The 21297-nt window shown below is 32.4% G+C and overlaps 2 protein-coding genes and 1 pseudogene across 2 annotated transcripts; all 3 read left to right on the forward strand.

The window, feature by feature from the left end:
• The first annotated feature begins 1244 nt into the window (after positions 1–1244).
• Positions 1245–2611, forward strand: LOC148197915 (uncharacterized; annotated as a pseudogene).
• A 5649-nt stretch (positions 2612–8260) lies between these two features.
• On the forward strand, positions 8261–8648 carry LOC124830767 (uncharacterized). Its single transcript, XM_088115114.1, has one exon. It carries the CDS (start codon positions 8261–8263, stop codon positions 8636–8638), a length of 378 nt encoding a protein of 125 aa, XP_087971240.1. The 3' UTR covers positions 8639–8648.
• Positions 8649–14475: 5827 nt separating this feature from the next.
• On the forward strand, positions 14476–18625 carry LOC124830768 (Haloacid dehalogenase-like hydrolase (HAD) superfamily protein). The gene is made up of 6 exons (XM_047304573.2): positions 14476–14862; positions 14962–15068; positions 16712–16820; positions 16923–17084; positions 17642–17815; positions 18402–18625. The coding sequence occupies exons 1-6, from the start codon at positions 14635–14637 to the stop codon at positions 18429–18431; spliced, it is 810 nt and encodes a 269-aa protein (XP_047160529.1). The 5' UTR covers positions 14476–14634; the 3' UTR covers positions 18432–18625.
• The last annotated feature ends 2672 nt before the right edge of the window (positions 18626–21297 follow it).

Consider the following 21297-nt stretch of genomic DNA (forward strand, 5'->3'; position numbering starts at 1 on the left):
GGTTATTCACGGATAATTGTTCAATTGATTATTGTTTAAGTTTCAAATTAATTAAAGTACATTCTTAATTAATTTGAGGGCGATCATGCATTTAACCAAAGTAAATTCTCAATCAAATGCAAAACCTTTCTAGATTATTCACAATAAATTCAACCAAAGTACATTCTCAATCAAATTCTATTGTGTTTAATCATGTCTATTCTTAAATCTCCTAACCAAGTTAAAAGTTAATCAATCAAAGTAAATTCTCAATTGATTATAGTTGAAATTATTACTACCAACCAAAGTACATTCTCAATTGATAGTAAAAACCATTTAATCATATGAAAGTTCCTAAATTAAATCAAAGTAGATTCTCAATTTAAACCTAGAAACCCTAAAACTCATATAATCAATATGCATGTAGATTCAAACATATTATGATGCAAAAATCTTTGCTTTTAACAAGATAGAGAGATGAAAGACATAGAGAGAACAACTTAAATCAATAACCAAAGTAAACAATTGCATTAACTGAACGTAACCTCAGAATCCGTCATGAAATTACAGCAGAATAGCCCTAGATGCTTAGCTCTCCATGAATGGAGTTGAATACAAGATGAAAGAAAAGTGAGAGGAGTATGAGAGAATGAATGTCTCAAGTGAAGTCCTCTGGGTCTCTTTAAATAGGGCTTGATTGGGCTTGGACTCTGAATAGTTTGTTGATAAGATATTTTCTGTTGATATATTATATCTTTCAAATATTCATTAGATTAAATCAGTTTTAAAGAATATTTGATAGATATTAACTTAATTATCTTATATCCTATATCTTCCAAATAACTAAAAGATTTAGATAATGATAAAATTATTTGGAAGATATTTTCTGTTGATATTCCCAAATTAAATTCAACAACTGAATTTTATCTTTTAGATTTTCTGACTTTCCAAAATTGCACAAATACCCTGAAATTTCCTCTATCTGCACTTTAGCCCCTTCTGAATTTTCCAAATAAAATCTGACTTTGGGCCTTGAATTGCCATTTGGACCAATAAAACTTATATTCTCAGCTGCACAAATAAACATTAGAAAATCCAAGAATAATTTATGCATTAAAACTCACTTTTTACGTCTCTCTATTTTCCAAAGCCAATAATTCCAATCATCACAAATTCACTTAAAATCAACCATTTAAGCACAATTATCCCATCAAAAATTTGAATTTTAAAGCATAAATGTGGGCATAAATATGCACTCATCAGAGATGGAGGAAGAGATAAACATGGGTGACGAAGAAGAGGTTATTGTGGATGAACAACATGGTTATGTTGTTGAAGAACATGCTAATGTGGATGAAGAAGATGGTTACTTGGATCAAGAACATGCATTTGTTGGTGAAGAAGATGACATAGTGGATGAAGAAGATGTTTATGTTGGTGGGGTGGAGGGGAATGTGGAAGTAGAAGACGTCCTAATGGATTACGAAGAGGAAGAGGGGAATATTGGGGGAGAAGATGTAGAGAGGGGTGAGGATGAGGAAGAGTAAGAGCAAGACGAAGAGGGCAATGTGGTTGAGGCCAAAGTGACGGACAATGTGGATGACAATGAAGAGGAAATAATGGAAAATGATGATGATGGGTTTGACATGGAGAATGATAGGGTGGAGGCAGAGAGAAGAAATATTAATCCTTTTTTGGATAGGTGGAGTAAAATGAAGAAGAAGAATAAAACTGTCAGGAGAAGAAACCAAGAAAGTGAAGGGTCATTTATGATTAACGATGAAGTTGGAGAGCATGAGATAAATGAATATTACATTTCAGATGAGTTGTCTTCAAATGTAGATAGTGATGGGGCTGTGAGTGAGAATAAGAGGAAGTTTCCAACATATAGAGCAAATGATATGACCAAGAGCTTCAAATTTAAATTGGGATGAAGTTTAAGTCATTGAAATATTTTAAAAGTGCACTACAGGAGCATAGCATTTTAAATGGAAAAGAAGTGAAGTTTGTGAAGAATGATTTGAAGAGAGTGAGGGCAGTTTGTAAAAAGGGATGTGGTTTTCTAATCATGGCTAGCAAGGTAGGAGGTAGCCAAACTTTTAGAGTGAAAACACTGGTTGGACGTCACAAGTGTGGAAGTGTTTTTTGTAACAAAAGTGCAAGTGTACAATGGATTGCATAAGTATTGGTAGACAAATTTGTAAATGTCGGAGGCATGACTGTGAACCAAACCGTAGATGAAATCAAAAAATCATTTAGTGTTGGAATAACTCCCTGGAAAGCTAGAAGAGCAAAGTAAATTGCCATGGATTCTTTAGTGGGTGATGGAGAACGACAATATGATCATCTTTATGATTATGTGGCTGAATTGTTAAGAATGAAGGCTGTAACCTTCAAGATTAAAGTCAATCAACCCCAACCCACTTTGTCACCAAAGTTTGGGTCATTTTACATGTGTTTAGAGGGTTGTAAAAATGGGTTCTGAGGTAGTTGCAGGTCATTCATTGGGGTAGATGGTTTCCATTTGAAGACAACTTATGGAGGTCAGTTGTTAGTGGCAGTGGTAAGAGACCCTAATGACCAATATTTCCCACTAGCTTTTACTGTGGTTGAAAATGAAGGTGGTTTTTGACACTACTACTAGGTGATATTGGGGGCATTGATTGTCAACGCTAGATCTTCATTTCGGATCAACAAAAGGTAACTTCAAATTAAAGTTGATTTTTTAATTTCATTTGATTATGTACTAAAGGATGTTGTCCTTTCTTTGCAGGGATTAATGACAACATTTGATGAGATTTTGAATGGGGTGGAGCACAGGCTGTGTGCAAGGAATTTCTACAACAACTACAAAAAGAAATTTGGTATAGGGCTTCTCATTAGAGACCTTATGATGGGGCTGCCAAGGCAACATACTTTAAGGAGTGGGAAAAAATGGGTGAGTTGAAGAATGTCAATACTGATGCTTATAATTGGTTAATGACAATTCTTACTAAATGTTGGTGTAAACATGCTTTTAGTGCTTATCCTAGATGTGATGTGTTGATCAATAATTTGTCTGAGTCATTTAATAGTAGACTTTTACTTGCAAGAGACAAACCTATAATTACTATGATGGAATGGATTAGGTCATACATTATGACTAGTTTTGCAATACTTAGATAAAAAGTAAACAAATATCCTAGTGATGTTATGCCTAAACCAAGAAAAAGGCTGGATGAGGAAGTAGAAAAGAGTGGGAATTGGCTTCCAGTTTGGGCAAGTGGTGCAAAATTTGAAGTGACTCATGGGTTTACAATGGACAAATTTGTAGTTGATCTAAGTAATCATAGTTGTACTTGTTACTTTTGGGATTTGGTAGGAATACCTTGTAGACATGTTGTTGCTGCCAAACAATATCAATTTAAAACCCAGAAGATTATGTTCATCCATATTACAAGAGACATACTTATCAAACTTGTTAGGCACCTCAAATAATTTCAATCAATGGACAACAACTTTGGCCTACATTTGACTCTACACCACTACTACCACATTGTTGATGGATTGGCAAGTGTACCAAATCACACAAGTAATATAAAATGGTAAGACCAAGTATCGTATCCCTGAAGACTCTCGACACTAAACAGTTGTGTGATAACTTAATTAATTAAGACTTAAATAAAATGAGATTGTTGGTTTCAAATGTAAAGACATAAAATTAAATATGAATGCAAATTGATCAATAGTAGAGTAACACAAAGATGAACGGAGGTTGTTTATAAAATGAGATGATTATGTTGTTATGGTTTGATTTCACCAAGTTTACTCTCATGTATATAAGAATTCTTATTTTTACATTAATATTAACGTCACTCACTAAATTACTTAGAACCATCCCTTGACGCAATAAGCCTGCCTTAATTCCTAGTTTGTGCAATTCCTAGCGTTCCTAGAAAATTAAGTCTGAAGATCAAGAGCTTAAGACGACCAAGTACTCATACCCTCATCCTTGAGAAATATTACCCTTGGGAGAATTCAACAAGAACCTGAATTGTAAGGAACCTCCCGACACTCATGCAATTCATAAATCATGCTACTAAATGAATTAAATAGAGTAAACATTGAAACAGATGAATTCCCTAATAATTAATGAAAAAGCATATAAATTAAGAATCAATTCAAATACATGAGAGTTTACAAGGTTACATCATTCCCCAACAACAAATAGAGTTTAGTTCCCCATAGACATGGAGAAACTATATGAATAATGGAAAAGCATGAGATAGTGAAACCCTAAGAGTAGAAGAGGAAGCTCCTGCTTCCAGCTCCGCCTTTAGATAGTAGAAGAGTGTGCTGTTGTGTTGCTCCAGCCAGAGATACAAAACCTAGAGCGCCTGGGTCCTTTAAATAAAGTCGGAAAAGAGTAGAAACAGGGCCCAGTCCAAAATAGTCAAAACAGAGCAAAAACTGGGCCAGATCTGCAACGCGCGACGCCTGGGCGGTGGACGTCGAATTCCGTAGGGCTTGAGCCTTCAATTTCGTCCAGGCTTCGGGGGTTCGACGCCCGGGCGGCCTAGGGCGCCCGGGCGGCGGACGTCGATTTTTCCACGCTCAAGCCTCTTGCAGGTCGCCCAAGCTTCGTGCGGTTCCCTCATCTAGTGCTTTTCTAGGCCTTTCTGAGCTCTATATCCTTAGCACTTCGTCTCTGCTTCCTGTATTAACTCATTTTCTATCAAAACAAAGGGAATTAGTCATAAAATCATCAAATTCAACCTCAACTCTCTTATTCACACAACTTAATGAAAAAACATGAGTCCAAGCAAGTTTCTAAGTCAAAAAGGGTGAATTTAATATCAAAATTACATCACAAATAACGGTATTTTCAACCATTAACACACCTACATATAAAACACCTCCTAGGAGGTCGAAAAAGTTAAGAAGAAGAGAAGCTGATGAATATGTCAGTCATTCAAAGTTGTCCAAGAAAACTATTGCTATGAAGTGTAAGAGCTGTAATGAACATGGACACAATGTAAGAAGTTGTAAAAAGGGACAGAAAAGCAAGGTAATTGTGTCTGCTATTGTTATTTAAAAGTCCAATTATTTACAAGTTTCTCAATTCTAACTACCTTACTCGTTTCACGGAACACAAGGGGAGCTGCCACACATGCAAGGGCTGCATCAACTAGAAGATCAGTTGGAAGAACATCAACAACACAAACTTCAAGTGTTGGACCATCAGGGGAGGTGTCACACATGCAAGGGCTGCATCAACATCAAAATTGGAGGGGCTGCAAGGATGCCTGAAGGGGGAAGAAGAACATCCACAAGACTGGCTGCACAAATTATAGGGTCTCAAGCTAGTTGTAATTGAATTTGTAGTGTAGGCATGTGACTTTTTGTAATGGTTTAATGTACTGAATGTGACCCACTTAGGCAGACCATTTATAGTGGGCACAATATTTTGGGACCACTTTTTTGTCCTCTAGCACTGTTTGCAATGTTAATTAAAGTAGTCAGGGACCACTTTTTGGACCACTAGTAATTGTTTAATGCAATGTTAATTAAAGTGCTGAGAGACCACTCCAATTACTATTTATTGTTAAAGTATTTAATGGTTTGGAGTTGTTGCTGGTGTGATTCCAGCTGGGAGCTCTTTAAATGTCTTTCAATTAGTTTTATTCATTCTGGTTTAAATATGGTTTCAATTGGTTTACATCTGGTTTCATTCTGTTCAACTATTTTCATTATGGTTTACATCTTTGTAGTACCGGTCTGCGAAGCCTTATTTCTGGTGTATTTGGAGTACTAGTCATTTTAAGCCTTATTTCAATTGCTTGCTGTATTTGGAGTAGTGGTCATGCTAAGCCTTATTTTTGTGCATTCAAACATGTTTCAGTCATTTTTAATAGTGTTTGGTCTTTTGATTCATTCAAACCTGATTGTGGTACTTTCATGGAGTATTTTACTTCATAATTGGCCATAGCAAGGTCTAATATGGGTTCATGATGTTTTTCTGCTATTTGGAAGCTTTAACAAGTTTAAAAAGATGTATAAAACTTGCTAGCACTGTTCATTTAATGATATCTCGTCCTATATGCAGAAATGCTTCTTAAACCAACAAATTTTGAATGAAAATTGGAAGTGGAGTTATGAATCTGTAATATTACCTGTTTCTAACTCATTTTACAGTTTAGACACATGTCAAATCACAACACAAACTTGTCTCAAAGTTCAGTTTCGAGCTTAAACGACTTGTATGCAATTTTCATTGTCAAATCATTCATTTCAGGTCACCTTTTCTTGTGCAGATTAACTTTCCAGGCACTGTTTGTTAAATTGCTTTGCTTAATGCCGATACAAATGACACAAAACACTGAACTTCCATATTTTATTCAATTTAACACTTCAAACTTATGCTACATCACACCATTACCAATCTAATTACAATTTATCTTCAACACAAAATGCCCATGACAATACAAAGAAGACCATCATCATTTTGAAGTATTTTCTCTCTTGCTCTACTTTCCTCTTCAACTTCTCCTTCTTCTTCCTCAGATCCAATACAACCTTTTCAACACAAACTTCAACTTCTTCACTCTTCCTTTGTAAGCTTCCTTCAATTTCATAATCTCCTTCATCAACCCATTCAAAGTAGTTACAGCTTGAATTACTCTACAAAAGAAATTACAAATCAGGAATACAAACACAAAGCAGAATAAGTAAAGCACTTCTTCTCACTTACTGTCCAATTTCTACATCTATAAAATAGTCTCCCTTTGTTCTTCAATGTAGTTGCCTTCAACAACAACAACAATCTTTCTCCACAACCACATATTTTTGAAGCTAAGTGAGAGGAGAATCCACATGTTTGGGACATTTCTAAACCAATGCTCCTTCGCGTGCAACCAATTCCTCCACTGTCAGCTTTCATTTCCCTTCAACAGTGATTTCGAAAGTGAAGAAGGATCCCTTTAGTCCTAACAAAACCCTATATCCCAAATCCATCCATTTATTCAGATGAAAGAGAAGATTGAACTTACGTCACCAACTACACCAATGCTGAAGAAGATGAAATTCAACCTTGTGCTCTTGAACCTTCTTTCTAGCTAAAATGTTGACCTCGTCGTTGCTCTTCACCCTTCAGACCACACTTTCAACCAAACTTTACCAATCAACCTAATAAAACAATGTTCTCACTTTGAATTAAAAAATACCAACGTGGCAAAAGTTAGGGAGAAAAGATGTCATCACAAGTGGCCAAACGTTAGCCACCTCAGCTTCTTTTAACCCGTTGGTTTTTTAGGACGAAAATTTAAGGTTTTCTAAAGGAGAAGGATGAAAATGTAGCTTAGTTTGAAAGAGGAACTAAAAACAAATTCGCTTGATAGTTTAGAGACTAAAAACATATTTAACCCTTAAATTTTTATGACTTCATAAAAAATATAAAAAATTGAATAAATAAATTTTATTATTCAAATAATATTTAATGTTACATTTTAATAAAACAATGGATTAAATATTTTAAGCGACATTGGAATTACATTTTATTTCAAATTTTGATATATTTTAATTTTAATGGATATATTAATTTTTATTTTACTTATTAAGTATTATTAAGTAGTGTGAAATTAACATTTGAATTGAAAAATATTAAATAATATAATAATTTAAATAGCAATCTTGACACGTAAAATGAATTCATCGTAAAGATGAATATATTTATTTATTTTTTAATTTTATTATATCAAAACTTAGAAAAATTTGTATTTCAACTTTGCATCAAAATTTAAAAAAGGTTTAATCATTCACTAAGTCCATTTTTTTCGCGTGGAATCTCAATTTAGTCCCTTTGTTTTTGGAAATCTCAATTGGATTCCAATTTTATGAAAATTGCAACAATTGGATCCTTTCCGTTAAATTGTCTCCAACGGCGTTATTGTGTGTTTGACATGGCACGCTGTAGTCAGTTTCTTAACTGACGTGGCTGACTGAAGTAGGGCAGCTCAAGCATGTGGATAATTCAATTTTTCAAGTAAAAAGAAAATGAAAGTTTTAAAGCAAAATTGGGATTGAGAATGTTATTTTATCGAATTAGGGATTGAGATTCTTCTGAGTTTTTCTAGGGTTCGTCCAAAGTTCAATCCAGTTCAGAAATTGGGGTATCATTTTGGGGATTTAGGGTTCAATCCAAGTTTGTAGTTTTTCCACAACTACACGCTTTGGACTTTTCGCAAGCACCTTGTATTTCTACTTCTGGCACATTCAACACCCTCTCCTCACACCATTGCCGATCATGGCCTCTGAGTACACCTGCACAGCGTGCGACTCCAACCTCAATCTCAACTTCGCCTATGCCTTCCCCCCGGACTTCTACTTTGAGGCCGGAAACAAGGACTCCGTCTCTTTCTCCACCGTAGACGAAGCCAAGTTCAAGTTCGAGATGGAGGACAATATTCGCCCCTTCTTCGAAATCGTCAACTACTGGGGAATTCAGAGGAAGATAACCAAGATCAAGTGCAACACCTGCTCCTCTCTCCTTGGCCATATCTACGATGACGGTCCACCGCTTACCAATTCTCCCGGTCAGTTTCACATGGGACCTAGCCAAGTCATCCCCCGAGCACCAAGATATAGGTTTAAGACCAAAGCCATCACAATCTCTTCTACTTAATTTCAAACTATGTCCTTCGTTATACAGACCACCGTAGCTTATAGCTTCTGTAATATTGTACTATTCTCTTTGAATTTGTGTGTGTACATTTTTGATGTTACTATATGTAATCTAAGTTCTTGATTGGCATTTTGTGTTTAGAATCATAATAGAACACTGGTTTATACTTCGATTACAGATTGCATTGCAAATTGCATCTGTCAAGGTCAACTTGGATTAAACCCTAAATCCCCAAAATGATCCAAATTTTGCTTTAAAATTTTCATTTTCTTTTTACTTAAAAAATTGAATTATCCACGTGCTTCAGCTGTCCCTACTTCAGTCAGCCACGTCAGTTAAGAAACTGACTACAGCGTGTCACGTCAAACACAGACTAACGCCATTGGAGACAATTTAACGGAAAGGATCCAATTGTTGCAATTTTCATAAAATTAGGATCCAATTGAGATTTCCAAAAACAAAAGGATTAAATTGAGATTCGACGCGAAAAAAAAAAGACGATTAAACCTTAAAAAAAAAGCAAAACACTCCTATCATTAAAAGATCTTTTAGCTCAATATTTACCATACATAGATGAAGTAGCCGAATAAGGAAGATAAGGTTTTTCTGTTCTGGGTGATATATAAATTAATGAAAGCTAACATCCGATAATACAACATTCCACAAAGAACTGAAAATCTGCCATTGTTGTCCACATGAAGCGTAGTTCTCACTCCATAACCAATCATTGCCAAGAACAATAATATGAAGTTAAAAAAGTAACTGAGAAACCCAACCAAAACAACCTTCAACAGTTTATAGCTGTCAGAGAACAAATACAAGGTTGGAGTGAAGATAAACCATAGAAAACTAAGGTGTCTCGGAAAGAGACCCTCACATTGTAGCGTGTCTCTTGGGCTAGAATTTGATCACAAAATGTCCAAAGGTCTTCGAAATTTGAGGTGCCATGGGAAGTGGGTCCCACCTGCACGACTTTCGATGATTTTTATGAGGCCATGGTTACGCAAGACAGAATTGTGGTGCGAAGGATTTGATAACGATGTGGGACTTGTCTGTGTTCTCATACACATACTTTTATATTTGTGGTGGCATTGATGTTTCTGTGTTTTGGAAGTCTCCATCAATCGTGAACACTGATTTATTACATAAGTTTATCATACATCACTTCATGGCTATGTTTAAATTTATTGTGACTAAAAATAATGTTAGTTTTTATAAAATAATAAATTTAATGTAAAATATTGTTTAAAAGTTGAGACATTTCCTGTGTTTAAATTTATTGTGACTAAAAGTAATGCTAGTTTTTTATAAAATAATAAATCTAATGTAAAATAGTTTCAAAATTGAGTTACTTTATGTAGCTTGTGTAAGCTACTACTCAATTGTATATGTATTAAAGATTTACCTAATCAATTAGACAGAATATAAACTGTTAATAAATTGGACATCTCACCATACATTATATAATTTATTTTTCATAGTTAGAAAAAGAATAAAATTATTATATATTTTTAATCTTTTAAATTATCACAATAATTTATTTCTCATCTCATTTATGTTTTCATTTCCTTACTTTGACCAATTCAAACAAATACTTAGTACTATAAATTAAGACATATTATAAGGTATAAGGTTTAGAAGATATCTTGGATTGTTTACAAAATAACTACATGTTATATCATTGTTTTTATGATATCTTCTTTTCTATTTAGAACCATTTTTTTTTTCAATCCATGCAACCTTCTACAGTCTTTTTTTTCTTCCCTCCCACGACTCATTCTGTAGAACCAAGTGCATGAAAAAATGGTGAAGATCAATAAAACACTGATATTCTTATTTTAATTTTATTATGGGTTTTATAATTTTTCATTTGTAATTTTATGGTTTTTGATTTCTTACTATGTTATTTCTTTCATCCTTTGGTATTTTTTTTTTCACCATAATTTGCTATTTTTTCATTTTATATATGCACCATATCTTGTGCGTGTCATTTCGTACAAATGATTGATGTGTTATTTTTTATTTAAGAAACATCAAATCTCGTTTTCAAGGAACAGTTATTCTAACATGCAAGTGGTTTATTCTTTTAACTTCAATCATCACGACAATTTCATCCGACACTGATAATGCATTTCCCTAAAAAGGTCTTAGGGATATACAAAGAATCGCTCTAGAATAATTATGTTGAAATAAATATAAAAGGATTTTATTAATAAAATTGTGTTATTTTTAAAAAATATATTTTTTAAATTTTGATTTAACAAAATAATGATTTCTTAAAAATAATAACAAATAAATAAAAATTAATTTTATAATGTTTAGTGTAACATTCCAGATTATATAGAATCATATAACAGTAAGTCCACATTTATATAAAAGAGAACAATTAGAGTAGACTGTAAATAAAGTTTTAAGCTTAGAGTCATCCCAAATTGAGTCTTAATTTAAAACTTAAACATAATAGAGTATTTCAAAAGATAAGGAATAATTGATAGAATCCTAAGGAGACTAAGCAACAACATCATCTTCCTCCAAAGCCTGCTCCAGAGGCACCTCATCCATCTCTGCTCACATCCAAGTGGAGGATCATTACAAAAGAAAGCATACCTAAGCAAACACAAACACACAAGCAAGGGTGAGCTAGATATAAAAATCATGTTATAACAGTCATAGGCAACATGCAGGTAAAGACAAATATACTATACAAACATGACTTGTGGCACTTAAACTTGACTCGTCCGGACTTAGAATGATTGTTGATCTATGGCGGGTTATGCACTCGTGGTGTCTATTGCTTTGCAAAGCCATTGCCAATGGGTTTCACCCTACCACACTCACGAGGTTAGTCCGTTATCACTCACCTTGGGCCATACTGGAAGCACCCAAGACTAGGACCTCCTGCTACTCCTCACCACATGGATCAATCCTCTCTACTTGAGAATGAAAGACCATTGGAGCGTCAGGAAAACCCTCAAGACTGAGCTACCATGCAAATCATTCTAAACACACTGAAAGGGCACCACCATGTATCCCCCTTGAGGATCATGGAATTACGTCCAATACTAATACTTTCCACTTTAACACAAACATGATAATGCACACATAAGCCCTTAAAGCAACTGGAACAATTAAGTAAAATAGCATACTGGCATAAATAAGAATATAGGCCGAACGAAAAACATCAACACATAATGAGCAGGACCGAACACCCCGTGAATGGTAGAGACCGAACAATACCTCACCTCCCAAAGGATAGGACCGAACGGTCCATAAAAGGTAAGAATGAAGAAGTGGTCGAACACTATTCATGACCGCTCACTAAGAGAGACCGAACGCTACCTAAGAGAACGAACGCTACTTAAGAGACTGAACGCTACCTGAGAGACCGAACGCTACCTGAGACTGAACGCTACTTAAGAGAACGAACGCTACTTAAGAGACTGAACGCTACTTAAGAGAACAAACGTTACTTAAGAGACTGAACGCTACCTGAGAGACCGAACGCTACTTAAGAGAACGAACGATCATGAACTGGTAAGACTCAAAAGAGACCAACCCAGTTATGACCGAGAGCAGCACAAGACCAAACGGTCAACTACAGCGTTCTGCATAATTCTGCAGAATTCTGCATAATTGCGAACAGAACCCAACATGACCATTTCTAACCATTTTTACTAACTTCTAACACCCTTAATTCTTGTTTTATACTTAATTAAACTTATCTAAATGATTCTAAACATTCCTACTACCATTCTAAAGTGATTAAAAGTCAATTTTAACTCTAAAACACCAATTTTCCCCAACTTAGGGACCCAAAACCCAATCCCACGGCTTTGCACCTAGTTTGATCAATTTAGTGACTCAAACAAGTTACATTACATTGGCTAAGATTGCCCCAATAGCCCAGTTGCGCTTTAGACCTCAAATGCCCAAAATCACTACCTCACTTCCTCTCAAAGTGACCTAAAAACCACAAAACCACAAAACTCCAAATTTCTTTCCAACCAAAAATTTACCAGATTTCACACTTAAATCACTTCCAATTGGTCAATTATAGCAATTCAAACTCATCCAAATCAATTCCAAACAGCTCAACACAATTTCAAGGATTTCACATACCAACACATACATTACAACATATTCAAAACGCAAAATACAACTCCAAACAGTGCACCAATTCAGAATCCAATATACATACACTTCATGCAAGCAATTTAAAGAAGTATTCTAGCTCCCCTTACCTTAGAGTAACTTGACTGGATAGCTCGCAAGAACACACCAAAAGTTCCTTCACCGCAAGAACTCAATAAAACCCTACAACCCACCAAAATGGTGATGGAAACAGCTCTTAGAGCTAGAATGGAGTGGAAAAATGGAAAAGAAGAAAGCTTAAGGCACGTGAAACAACCAAAATGCATGTCCCAGTTCAAGAACGGAAAAGAGGTTGCATGGAGGGACTTACCAGCTTAGAACCCAAAATGAATCGGTTAGTTTTGAAGCCCACTACGTTGCGGACGTTTTGGCGGCACCTGATCGGAGATTAAACGGTTCAGAGAAGAGATTTGGTAGAGAGAAGATAGAGTTGTGGTAGAGAGAAGGTAGAGAAAATCTGAAACTGAGTTTTAGAGAGAGACAAAATGCTTAAGCTAATGGACCAGGATGTTTTAAATGGGCTTTTTAATGTCTGATCCTATTAACTTAATAACCTTTTTGCTCTTTTAAACTCTATTTTTCAGGTCTTCACATTTAGAATTAAAAGACTCTAAATGGCTAATACTATCTAAACAAAATTAAGTCAAACACTAAAAATAGATTATAAACAGGAGTAAAAGTAGTTTAGGATAAAACACATCTTTCTTAAAGTTATTAAGAGATGAAAGACAATTTATCCTTTAAATTCATAAAAAATGAACAACTCTTTTGGTCCTATAAAGGATGAACAAGTTTTGGTATAAATAATAACAACACTCAGTTTCACAATAATTTATTTCATAAAAATTATCGATCTATGATATACTCAGATTCATCTAACTTTTATATTTTTATATGAAAACCTACTATTTTATTTGAAAATTAAGTGAAAAATCTGAAAAATCAAATCACATTTATTATTTATAATTAGAGAATTTTTTTCTAAAAACATTTTTTTTATGATAATCTATTACCCACTATAATAAATTATCACAAAGACTCTTTTAATTATCATTAATAATAATCTCAATTATTAAATAACTTCTTAAATAAATAAAATCTTTTCTCGAATAATCTTTATGCATGCTATTTTATGATCTTTAAACAAAGTCTTATAACAATTTATTACAATGTTTAATCATAAAAATAAATAAAATACAAATTTTCTAATATCTTCTATCTTCATCTTTAAATTCTTGAATTTATTTTTATCATTATTAAAAAAAATTTCTTGACAAATGATCTTCATCATTTTTCTTCTTTTGTCAAAAGATATTACATTAAACTATTCAATAACAAATCGACATGCGTAAAAATTTAAGAGATTAATTTTGCAATTTAACTCTAATTCTAAAATTATTTTTAGAAGATCCATAATCTTGTTAGAAAATGGCCAATAAGAATTGTTCATTCTATCATTTTTACAATTTTAGGGACTAGGAATAATTTTTTATCAGTACACGTATTCATGGATGACTGTCGGAATATTTATAAAGTTTAAGATAATTTAAATTTTATATGAAGTAGGAATAAACTTTGAAATTATTTTATAAGCCTTAAAAAATAAATAAAAAAATTATAGTTGTTTAAAATTTTTGGTATAAAGTGTAATGTGAACACTACTCTAGAAGGAATGGTTCAACAATTAAAAAAGTGACTGTTAGTATTAATAAGATCAAAGGTTTTATTTGTTCTAATTTCTTAACAAAAGGAAGCAGGAGCTTTTCTTTTCCCTTCTTCTGCATCACCACTGAGAAAAGAGCGCATCTTGGTTTCCAATGTGAAGCGAGCTTTACCAAACAAACATGGCTACAATAGCTGTCAGGATTCTCGGTTCCAATTCGCGAACCGCCCTCCGTCGCTGGTGTCGCTCCTCTTACTCCTCTACCTCCGCAGCGGTGGCGGAAGCGGAGAGCACGGAGGTGAAGGACTACGCCGATTACCGGCGCTCCCTATACGGACAGATCACCCACAAGGCGCTCCTCGTCGACGCCGTTGGCACGCTCGTCCTCCCCTCGCAACCCATGGCTCAGGTACGTCACGTGCTTCGATTTGCGCGCCAAGAGAAACTCAAACTGAAACGGATTTTATATTCGACTTGGAACTGATTCCGGTTTGTGTGCTTTTGGTAGATTTATAGGACGATTGGCGAAAAGTATGGTGTGGAGTACTCGGAGGATGAAATACTGTTTAGATACAGAAGAGCATATGGGCAGCCTTGGGGAAAATCTCGTCTCAGGTTTGCTTCTTACTTCTACTTTTATTTTTACTTTTTATCGTTCATGTGAAAATAGTTAGATTTTATTACATGGATATGACTTTGGCTGAAAAAGAATTTTGGGTTTTAAGTTTTAAAAGTTTCGCATTAATTGATTTTTCGAGAAATTGCAGACTAATGTGACCGCAACTGTGGTTGTGATGTGATTTCAGAGGGCAAAAAAAATTTGACATTGTGATCGAAATGGTAGTGCTGGATCGTTTTTAAAAATCTTGATGTTGATATTGGTTGTTGCTTTTTGAGTAGGTGTTCATTAATTATCATGAATTGCTTTCACGGGATTGAAAATTTCTTAGTTTGGATCTTTTTATATATCTACCTTAAAATTCAAAAAGAAAAAGAAAAGGAGTTGTTATCAAATTCATGGCGGTTGATTCTGCCTGGTGGACTAAATTTCTTAATGGGGTCCTTTGTGTAGATAAGTGATTCACTTGCTTGTCTAATGAGCAATTGTACTTTTGCAGACGCTACTGGTAAAAATCTCAATATACATTAAAATAACTTAAACAGGGCTTTGTTGTTATATTTTAACCAGAGTTAAATTTGTTTTTGGTCATTTAACTTTAAATAAAAATTGAAATTAGTTTTTCTTTTCGAAATTTTGGACTAATTTAGTTCTAATCTTTAGAACGAGTGAATTTAATTCTTTTAATAGTTAAGTTTATTTGAGGTTTTAACAGTATTTTTCAACTAACATTAAAGAAAAATGTATTAAATAGTGTAAAAAACTTATGCTATTATGAAATTTGTTTGATACGTCAAATAACTTGATAAAATTTGATTAAAAGGATTAAATTCACACATTTTTAATATTGAGGGATTAAATTGGACCAAAGTTTTGAAGGGAGACTAATTTCAATTTTCATTTTAAGTTAATGGATAAAAAACATATTTAACCAATATTAATATTTTTATGTTTGAGTTTTTAAATATGATTGGATTTGTAATATGCTAGAGTTTCTCATGTCTGATTAGTTTGAAAGTCTTGGAGCCAAGCATCGGTCATTCGCATATAAATGTTGCCAAGGGAATTTCCGTTGCTTTTGAATGAAATGACAAGAACAGTCTTTTGATTGCATAATAGCTTGTTTGTTCGTGACAATAAAAATATATAGCTTGTAGTGAATGATATGTCTTAATTGCCTACATAAAAGTGATGTAAACATTTTCATTAGTGAGAAATTTTTTAGCATGATACATATGAACCATATTATCAAAATCCAATTTCTGATTGCAGATTTATGATTTAGCTAGACAAGCATCATGTGGTTTGTTTTGTATGCAGCTTCAAATATCCATGGTTATATGCCTTTTAACTTTAAAGCTACTGTTTTCATATACACATTCTTTATAATTTGTCTCTTAAAATGCTTGAATAGTATGCCACTAGCCTTCAGGTTAAATAACTCTGTTTTGTGGAAATAAAATTTGGAATGAAATGCTTCTCCTCGCTTTCTCTGCCTTTGTATTCAAAAACAGCCAAAGCCTTATCCATGCTAGGTATCTTGACAAGTTTTATGTTGGTCGTGTGACTAAATAAAGAAAAAGCAATCTCTTACATATTTATTATAACTAAGATTCCTTGTTTTTCTTTTATATTGCAGATATGTTAATGATGGTAAGCCCTTCTGGCAATACATAGTTAGTTATTCCACCGGCTGTTCAGATCCTCAATACTTTGAAGAACTTTATAACTATTATATGACGGACAAGGTAAGACCACTTATAATGATCATTTTCTGAGATATAATATGCATATTTCTCAAAATAAATTGGATAGTTTTTTATATTTATATATGTCTATAATCCATACAGGCATGGCACCTCAATGATCCCGGAGCAGAAGAAGTATTTAGAGCTCTTCGAAAATCAGGTGTGAAATTAGCTGTTGTATCAAATTTTGACACTAGGTTAAGACCTCTCCTGCGGGCATTAAATTGTGACACTTGGTTTGATGCGGTAGCAGTGTCAGCTGAGGTAAGATAATTGTTCTTTTCTTTTTGACCTATGGTAGCGTGTCTTTTTGTCGCCCTAAGCTTATATGGTAGCGGGTATTTTGTTAGCCATAAGCTTATCCAATGCGATTCTGAAAGTCACATCGGAGTAGAAAGCACCTCAACATGATTCTGGGCTTGAGAATCATGCTGCAAAGCTTCTTCACCATTGAGCCTTATATAACAAGTTAACCTTTTTGGAACAATGAACTTACGCCAGAATGTCATTACTTTTAGCTTTGGAGATGATATCAAGCAAATTTGGTGAAGAATCAAATGGAAATTTGATGGCTAAAATTTACTGATAATTATAAATTCTTTTGCACAGACCATATTTTTTAAGGCATGTATTATTGTTGCCTGTACCAACTTACAGGAATTAGCCATTTGAGCATCCATGTATTGACATACTGGTTACATTGGTTATGTATTAATCAGGAGGTTTCATAATTATGTAATTTTCCTTTTCTACATGATAGTTGGCTGATAAACTTCTCTTATTCAAACGTGTTTGTGGGTGGTTGGTTGTCTTTTAATTAGGTTGCGGCCGAAAAACCAAATCCAACTATATTTCTTAAAGCATGTGAACTATTGGATGTAAAACCTGAGGATGCTGTTCATGTTGGGGATGATCGCAGAAATGATATATGGGGTGCCAGAGATGCAGGCTGTGATGCTTGGCTTTGGGGAAGCGATGTTCACTCTTTTAAGGAGGTATTTAAAATCTTCATCTCTTTCTAGTACTGTACAGAAATTTCACTGTAGAGTATATGTATATAAGGTGATTATGACTAGGGTAGCATAATATCTCATCCCCATCAAGGCACCTCCTTTAGTATTTAGAATCAGTGATCCTCTATATGCAGTTTGCTCCTTCCCCTTAGATCCCAAATTCCGAGTTCTCCGAGTTCCTAACTGCCTTGTTGGTACTCTTCTAAATATAACTAGTAAATAACATAGGGAATATAAAAGGAAATAATCAACCCACACAGGTTTTTACCTTGGGGTATATGTTTGCACAAATTTATCTAAAAGTGTTTTTAGGAGAGATAAATAAGAAAAAATGAAATACTTTTTCAGAAAGTTAAAATTTACTTGTGTAAATTAAAAACTTGCGTTCTATATAAGATTCCACAAATTACTTCCTTTTCTTTATGAGTTTCTCTAAAGCTTTTGAAAAGAAAATTCTCCAAGTATACATGATCTAACATTGATAATTTTATGAATGCATCTTCTGATACTTTTAACCTACCACGATTATTATTATTATTGAAATGACTTGAAAACCTTATTGATGCAGGTAGCACAGAGGATTGGGGTTCAGGTTTGAAAGGTGATAGCTTTTGACAATAAGTATGATGTTATGCAAGTGGAGTACTTTAGGCTTTTAGCTTTAAGGCCGCAGATGTAAATGTTGTTCTCTTCAATGTGTGTGTATGTATATACATGTTTGAAAGAGATGTGAACCTATAAAAACCATTAATCTAAGAGGTTTAGGTAAAGGTAGGAGTTTATATCTTTTAACTGATCTATGTTTTTTCTAAAAGCTTAAAATCATAAAGAAAATAAATGAAAAATAAAGCGAAAGTAACCGTAGGCTGCAATTTTTTAAAATGATATTTGAGAAAATTTCATCCTTAACCCTTAGTTTTCATTCATTCAACGAGAAAAGAAAGGAAGTTTGATAACAATAAGTTTTTATGGAGGGTAGTGAGATTAAAGGATTAAAAGCTGGGAACAATGCTTAAGATTGACTAACATAAGCAACTCCATTTCTATCTATTAAAATAAAATGGACTTGAAGAGGATACTGATGAGGCCCACTTAGGTGGTAGTGTAACTGCTTCATGCATCTCATTTTAATCTTTATTTTGAAATATATAATCTGAAATATCCATTTTTATTCTAAATTATACAAGCTGAAATATTATTTTTATATTCTGAATTATATATTTAAAAAATATGTTTTGGATTACATATTTTAAAATGCAAAATAAAAAATGTATTCTGAAAAAGTTTTGGAAATACAGGAAGAAGTTGCCCTATAGGTATTCAAACCATTTGGGCCTTTAACATAAAGCCTGAAATACAATGAGATATGAAGTGGGAGGTGGGGTGGGTTAAAAGGTCTCTGCCAAACTCACCCAAATTTTGCTATTTTCATTTCACATTTTTCTCGCTGTTTTCCCAAAATACCTCTAAACCCAAAAGTACCTAATAATGCATTTTTGCTGTACAACGGAAAAACATGTAAATTTCTAGGAACATGTGTTCTCCATATGTTTTCATTGTTATTGATGTGAACAAGACAGAGGAAATCTTGTTATAATTGAATATAATTAATAATATATTTATTAATTGAATATAATTAGATATATGGTTATAATTGAATATAATTAATAATATATTTATTTGACTTCTTACTCAAATATGTCGTAAACAGTTAATGATATTATACAATAATATATTATTACTGTCGTACGGGTAAACACTCTTAAAATAGTGAAATATAAAATAATGATAAATTAAATTTATATATTATATTAATATGTTATTATATTTTGGGTTATCTTTTGTTATACTTTTATGAGAGTTTATAAATAATACCATTTATATCAAAGAGTAATCTAACTCAACGTTTATTATATATTAAAATATTTATAAGAATATATCTAACTGATTTTAATATTAGAGTATTTTCACGTAAACTTTTTTTTTTATAATAAAAACTCGGATACAAGTCAACGACAATTTCAATCTCTTCTAAGAATTCAAAATATGTTACAAAATATTAATAAATAATAAATATTATAGAATCATTTATTATTTTAATTATTTATCTTATTAAATATAAAATAAAACTATGAGTAAAATATTAAATTAAGTTATTTTATTTTAATATTTTCTGTTTTAATTATTTATTTCTATTATATAAAAGAACATGTATTACTAAAATATTTTTATTTATCATTTTACTTAATCATTTTATATAATATAAAAATATATATCAATATAATTTTTATAAACATGATATAAATATTTTATTATATATATATATATATATATATATATATATATATATATATATATATATATTCAATTAGACAAAAAGAAAGTTTATTATTATTATTATTATGTACACTTTATTATTTGCAAATCATAATGTTTCACAGTAAAAAGTTTATCATCCTATTTTTATTTCCTTTTTCATGATTTGGTTTTCGTTTTGTATAAACAATAAATACTTCAACCCAAAGGCATTTTTAGTTAAGACACTCATTTACAATAATTTAAAGATAGAAAAAGATATTAAAAAATACAAGAGGAAGAGAACAAGAGTGAGGTGGAAATAACCTGTATTTTATAGTTATGATCTATGATCTTGGTTAAACGATGTAGATGGTTACTAACTCCATAACTGTTTTATTTTGAACTATAGTTCTAGAAAGTTAGTTATTAGTTTTATTATTTACGATAATGTGATGTAATACAGTAGTATCTAATGTAATTAACTAATATCATATTTAATTTTGACATTCCCCGCCTTAATTAATAAATTCGTGCAAACCAAGGAAGCCAAATGCTTGTGTATAGCATGCATAGCCACGTGCACCTCAAACCAAACAAACCCACACCATAATCTACATTGCCACATGTCATTAGATTGCATATAACATTCATTTTATATTTCTCTCAACAATATATCCTTATCTTTGTGTTTTCATTTGTTTTTTTATTTTACTCTTTAAATAATTTCTTTTTAAAACTAAAATAATTATTGTATTAATTTTATCTTTCAGTAACTATTTTTTAAATTTAATGTTTTTTATTTGACCATTTCTTTAAACTTAACCATTTTTTAATTATAAAACTACTTAAGAAAATAAAAACTATTTATAATAAAATTATAAAATTTATTTATATTTAATTTTATAATAACAGCAATAATTTTATAATTATGAAAAATAAGAATATTATATATATATATATATATATTTATTGTTTATGAAAAATTATTAAATTGTAAAATATTAAATTTATTGAGTGAAATTACTTAAAAGTTGATATCGTTGTTTTTTTTTTCGTGTTTTGATGTGTTGTTTGTTTTAGTAAATAAAGTTAATTTTTCCAAGTTTCTATCTTGTTTGATTCTTAAGTTTATCTTTTTTTTTTATGTTTTAGTTATTTTGTGCTAG

The sequence above is a fragment of the Vigna umbellata genome, chromosome 5, assembly GCF_029865625.1.
Source record: "Vigna umbellata cultivar VRB3 chromosome 5, Vumbellata_1.0, whole genome shotgun sequence".
Taxonomy (NCBI): domain Eukaryota; kingdom Viridiplantae; phylum Streptophyta; class Magnoliopsida; order Fabales; family Fabaceae; genus Vigna; species Vigna umbellata.

Bases quoted from the DNA above. Each gene is read 5' to 3' on its own strand.
- LOC124830767 (XM_088115114.1), top strand. From the start codon at position 8,261: ATGGCCTCTGAGTACACCTGCACAGCGTGCGACTCCAACCTCAATCTC.
- LOC124830768 (XM_047304573.2), top strand. From the start codon at position 14,635: ATGGCTACAATAGCTGTCAGGATTCTCGGTTCCAATTCGCGAACCGCC. The intron at 14,863-14,961 runs GTACGTCACGTG...TGCTTTTGGTAG, and splicing joins CCTCGCAACCCATGGCTCAG to ATTTATAGGACGATTGGCGA. The intron at 15,069-16,711 runs GTTTGCTTCTTA...TTTATATTGCAG, and splicing joins TGGGGAAAATCTCGTCTCAG to ATATGTTAATGATGGTAAGC.